We start from the raw sequence: 6,044 nt of genomic DNA, 5'->3' as shown, positions 1-6,044 counted from the left end.
GACCTGGAGATGTGACTGATGAACAGAGAAAATGTTATTTTAGTGCTAGGAATGTCTGTATTGTTTATTCTCGCCCCTATTTTGAAATTGGCCTTGCTTGAATTGTGTATGAAATTGGCCAAATTGCCAAATTCTGATCACTTTATTGCATAGTTAAAATCAGTAAATGGAGTTCTAGCAAAATAGTTATGAGTTTGGTCAACTGGAACAACGGAATTGGCCAAAAATAGGGCTCAAAGTGGGCAAAATCGGCGATGCATAAATATCGCCAAGAGTGCTAACTTTGTGAGAGTGCAATTCTGTAAGTTTTACATTAAATTTTGTTTTTTGTCTCATTACCATCGGGAAAAGATTATCATTTCACAAGAAAAAATAATTTTTTTTTCCGAATATTTTTTGACACAGAACAAGAGTTTAGAAACGGGTCCCCACAGTGAAAGGGTTAAGAGAATTATTATATTCAATGTGATTTATCTGTAAGAGCTTTACAGATAAACATAGATATATATTGTGACTGAAAACTTCTTTTACTCCTTATAAATATGACTGACAATCTTATTCCATGAAATATATGATAATTCAAACAGATTTGTTTTCTCGTTCAGTAAGTTGTGTTGGTAATGGTAGAATATTGTACTATACTGATTGATGTTTCTATTTCAGAAGAATTTGTGGAGCACTAGCAGGTTGTATCTTCCTAGACACTATATCTCCAGTACTTCAAGAAACAGCTGAACAACAACTAATATTAAAGAAGTATTTTGTAGAACACTATGTCTTCAGTATTGCAAGATGAACAGCATTTGTGAGAAAAAGAAGTTATTAATACTGTAGTTAAGAATTTTCAGAAAAAAAATGTGTTTAATCTTAATAAAAAATAATAAAAAATGTTCTTCAGTGTATCTGTAGAGTTCTAATACATATGTTAGTCTTTTCGTGCACATAAAAAATCATGGCAGTCTTTTAAGACACACAAAATAATCTTTTTTATTGCTCTTAATTAGAGTTTTGCCTAAAGAAAAGTCATAACCTGGGAATATATTCATATGGAAACCTTAATCTTCAGTGTCGAAAATAGTTTACCAAAATATGAATCTAAAAATATGCTTGAAAGTACTGTTGAATGACTAAAATATTTTAAAATTAAATACCTTCTCTTGAAAAATATGAAAAAACATAAAGGAAATAAACCATATCAGTGTTCAGAGTGTCTGAAATGTTTTAGTCAAAAAGGCACTCTTGTGACACACATGCAGGTACATACTGGAGATAAACCATTTCATTGTTCAGAGTGTCTGAAATGTTTTAGTGTGAAAAGTAACCTTGTGAAACATATGCGAGTACATACAGGAAATAAACCATTTCAATGTTCAGAGTGTCTGAAATGTTTTAGTGAAAGAGGCAATCTTGTGAGGCATATGCGAGTACATACAGGAAATAAACCATTTCAATGTGCAGAGTGTCTGAAATGTTTTAGTCAAAAAAACAATCTTGTGACACACATGCAAGTACATACAGGAGATAAACCATTTCAGTGTTCAGAATGTCTGAAATGTTTTAGTGTAAAAAGCCATTTTGTATCACACATGCGAGTACACACGGGAGATAAGCCATTTCAATGTTCGGAATGTCTGAAATGTTTTAGTGAAAGAGGCAATCTTGTGAGACATATGCGGGTACATACAAGAAATAAACCATTTCAGTGTGCAGAGTGTCTGAAATGTTTTAGTCAAAAAAGCTATCTTGTGTCACATATGATAAACCACACAGGAGATAAATCATTTCAGTGCTCAGAGTGTCAGAAATGTTTTACTAAAAAAAGCAATCTTGAGTCACATATGCAAATACATACAGGAGATAAACCATTCCAATGTGCCGAGTGTCTGAAATGTTTTAGTCAAAAAAGCAATCTTGTGTCACATATGATAAACCACACAGGAGATAAATCATTTCAGTGCTCAGTGTGTCAGAAATGTTTTACTAAAAAAAGCAGTCTTGTGTCACATATGCAGATACACACAGGAGATAAACCATTTCAATGTGCCGAGTGTCTGAAATGTTTTAGTCAAAAAGGCAGTCTTGTGAAACATGTGCGAGTGCATACAGGAGATAAAATATGTTAGTCTTTAACCCTTTCAGGGTCCAGAGGCAAAATCTCAAGAGTGACAGCCAAGGTCAAAGAATTTTCAAGAAAAAAAAATTCTTATGGAATTAAAGATAATATTTTTTATAGGTAATACTTTCCTAGACATAGAGGCATGAAGTTGACCCTCAGTGATTGGGCGGTGGCAATATTGGCGACTTCCGTAAATTCGCATTTTTTTTTATTTTACTTTTTTGTTTTTCTTTTATATTATTTTTTCCCAGTAACGTTTGTGGCCTGTGAGACCAATATAATGCATAACGTACATATATACACTCGTTATATTCAACACAATAGCCGCACTAATATTTTCATCATTATATTGTTTACAATACTTGTTTACAACTAAAAACATGCAAAAATGTTGTATATTAATAATGTTCTATTATATATTTACACATGTACAGCCACTGGACATGTTCCTAGAAAGGCTGCCATCTGTGAAAGTCTTTGAAACAAGGTGTCATGCACAGTGGTGTCTTACTTGTCTGTGGACCAGTATGATTTTATATTATTTATTTATTTATTAATTTGAACATGATACAGAGAAGTACAAAGGAATACAGTTATTAAAGTGCAACATGCCAAAGCCCCTTGTATGCAGAGCATTATGGGCAGGCTTAAAATTAACTTAAGATTAACTAAGCAATGATATATTCAGTGGTAAAAACATTATTGTTAACAGATAACAATTTAGCACAAATGAGTATTACGAAGACAGGTCATATGGTCATTTACCGTGTTGCTGTGCATTCAATAGAATGCAGTATTCTGTTAGGTAATGTAATTAAAAAAATAACAAAGTTTGATTGGGTCACAGGTTAGACATTTATGAGATACAATAATGAGAAACATTTATGAGATACAATTTGAGATACAATTGTTCAGTATTTATTTAGTTGTGGGCGAGTAAGTAATTTTTGAGAAGAGACTTGAATTTATAAACAGTGTTTCTTTTATATTCACAGGTAATGAATTATAGGTAGTAGGTTCGTAGACAGCAACCACCCAGGGAAGTACTACCGTCCTGCCAGATGACTGTGAAACAGAAACCTGTAACTGTTTTGCATGATGGTAGGATTGCTGGTGTCTTTTTCTGTCTCATAAACACGCTAGATAACAGGGATATCTTGCTACTCCAACTTACACTTTGGTCACACTTCACAGACATGCACATGCATATATATATACATACATCTAGGTTTTTCTCCTTTTTCTACATAGCTCTTGTTCTTCTTTATTTCTTCTATTGTCCATGGGGAAGTGGAAAAGAATCTTTCCTCCGTAAGCCATGCGTGTCGTATGAGGCGACTAAAATGCCGGGAGCAATGGGCTAGTAACCCCTTCTCCTGTAGACATTTACTAAAAAAGAGAAGAAGAAAAACTTAATAAAACTGGGATGCTTGAATGTGCGTGGATGTAGTGCAGATGACAAGAAACAGATGATTGCTGATGTTATGAATGAAAAGAAGTTGGATGTCCTGGCCCTAAGCGAAACAAAGCTGAAGGGGGTAGGGGAGTTTCGGTGGGGGGAAATAAATGGGATTAAATCTGGAGTATCTGAGAGAGTTAGAGCAAAGGAAGGGGTAGCAGTAATGTTGAATGATCAGTTATGGAAGGAGAAAAGAGAATATGAATGTGTAAGTGCAAGAATTATGTGGATTAAAGTAAAGGTTGGATGCGAGAAGTGGGTCATAATAAGCGTGTATGCACCTGGAGAAGAGAGGAATGCAGAGGAGAGAGAGAGATTTTGGGAGATGTTAAGTGAATGTATAGGAGCCTTTGAACCAAGTGAGAGAGTAATTGTGGTAGGGGACCTGAATGCTAAAGCAGGAGAAACTTTTAGAGAGGGTGTGGTAGGTAAGTTTGGGGTGCCAGGTGTAAATGATAATGGGAGCCCTTTGATTGAACTTTGTATAGAAAGGGGTTTAGTTATAGGTAATACATATTTTAAGAAAAAGAGGATAAATAAGTATACAAGATATGATGTAGGGCGAAATGACAGTAGTTTGTTGGATTATGTATTGGTAGATAAAAGACTGTTGAGTAGACTTCAGGATGTACATGTTTATAGAGGGGCCACAGATATATCAGATCACTTTCTAGTTGTAGCTACACTGAGAGTAAAAGGTAGATGGGATACAAGGAGAATAGAAGCATCAGGGAAGAGAGAGGTGAAGGTTTATAAACTAAAAGAGGAGGCAGTTAGGGAAAGATATAAACAGCTATTGGAGGATAGATGGGCTAATGAGAGCATAGGCAATGGGGTCGAAGAGGTATGGGGTAGGTTTAAAAATGTAGTGTTAGTGTGTTCAGCAGAAGTTTGTGGTTACAGGAAAGTGGGTGCAGGAGGGAAGAGGAGCGATTGGTGGAATGATGATGTAAAGAGAGTAGTAAGGGAGAAAAAGTTAGCATATGAGAAGTTTTTACAAAGTAGAAGTGATGCAAGGAGGGAAGAGTATATGGAGAAAAAGAGAGAGGTTAAGAGAGTGGTGAAGCAATGTAAAAAGAGAGCAAATGAGAGAGTGGGTGAGATGTTATCAACAAATTTTGTTGAAAATAAGAAAAAGTTTTGGAGTGAGATTAACAAGTTAAGGAAGCCTAGAGAACAAATGGATTTGTCAGTTAAAAATAGGAGAGGAGAGTTATTAAATGGAGAGTTAGAGGTATTGGGAAGATGGAGGGAATATTTTGAGGAATTGTTAAATGTTGATGATGATAGGGAAGCTGTGATTTCGTGTATAGGGCAAGGAGGAATAACATCTTGTAGGAGTGAGGAAGAGCCAGTTGTGAGTGTGGGGGAAGTTCGTGAGGCAGTAGGTAAAATGAAAGGGGGTAAGGCAGCCGGGATTGATGGGATAAAGATAGAAATGTTAAAAGCAGGTGGGGATATAGTTTTGGAGTGGTTGGTGCAATTATTTAATAAATGTATGGAAGAGGGTAAGGTACCTAGGGATTGGCAGAGAGCATGCATAGTTCCTTTGTATAAAGGCAAAGGGGACAAAAGAGAGTGCAAAAATTATAGGGGGATAAGTCTGTTGAGTATACCTGGTAAAGTGTATGGTAGAGTTATTATTGAAAGAATTAAAAGTAAGACTGAGAATAGGATAGCAGATGAACAAGGAGGCTTTAGGAAAGGTAGGGGGTGTGTGGACCAGGTGTTTACAGTGAAACATATAAGTGAACAGTATTTAGATAAGGCTAAAGAGGTCTTTGTGGCATTTATGGATTTGGAAAAGGCGTATGACAGGGTGGATAGGGGGGCAATGTGGCAGATGTTGCACGTGTATGGTGTAGGAGGTAGGTTACTGAAAGCAGTGAAGAGTTTTTACGAGGATAGTGAGGCTCAAGTTAGAGTACATAGGAAAGAGGGAAATTATTTCCCAGTAAAAGTAGGCCTTAGACAAGGATGTGTGATGTCACCGTGGTTGTTTAATATATTTATAGATGGGGTTGTAAGAGAAGTAAATGCGAGGGTCTTGACAAGAGGCGTGGAGTTAAAAGATGAAGAATCACACATAAAGTGGGAGTTGTCACAGTTGCTCTTTGCTGATGACACTGTGCTCTTTGGAGATTCTGAAGAGAAGTTGCAGAGATTGGTGGATGAATTTGGTAGGGTGTGCAAAAGAAGAAAATTAAAAGTGAATACAAGAAAGAGTAAGGTTATGAGGATAACAAAAATAATAGGTGATGAAAGATTGGATATCAGATTGGAGGGAGAGAGTATGGAGGAGGTGAATGTATTCAGATATTTGGGAGTGGACGTGTCAGCGGATGGGTCTATGAAGGATGAGGTGAATCATAGAATTGATGACGGGATAAGGGTGAGTGGTGCACTTAGGAGTCTGTGGAGACAAAGAACTTTGTCCTTGGAGGCAAAGAGGGGAATGTATGAGAGTAT

The 6,044-nt window shown here is 36.3% G+C and overlaps 1 protein-coding gene across 1 annotated transcript; it reads left to right on the top strand.

The window, feature by feature from the left end:
• Positions 1-557: 557 nt before the first annotated feature.
• LOC138851459 (zinc finger protein 84-like) lies at positions 558-2,329 on the top strand. Its single transcript, XM_070080605.1, has one exon. The coding sequence runs from the start codon at positions 1,167-1,169 to the stop codon at positions 2,121-2,123; it is 957 nt and encodes a 318-aa protein (XP_069936706.1). The 5' UTR covers positions 558-1,166; the 3' UTR covers positions 2,124-2,329.
• Positions 2,330-6,044: the final 3,715 nt, after the last annotated feature.

The sequence above is a fragment of the Cherax quadricarinatus genome, unplaced genomic scaffold, assembly GCF_038502225.1.
Source record: "Cherax quadricarinatus isolate ZL_2023a unplaced genomic scaffold, ASM3850222v1 Contig670, whole genome shotgun sequence".
Classification (NCBI taxonomy): Eukaryota; Metazoa; Arthropoda; class Malacostraca; order Decapoda; family Parastacidae; genus Cherax; species Cherax quadricarinatus.
The sequence above is the reverse complement of the archived record's forward strand: the minus strand, read 5'-3'. Positions and strand labels throughout refer to the sequence as shown.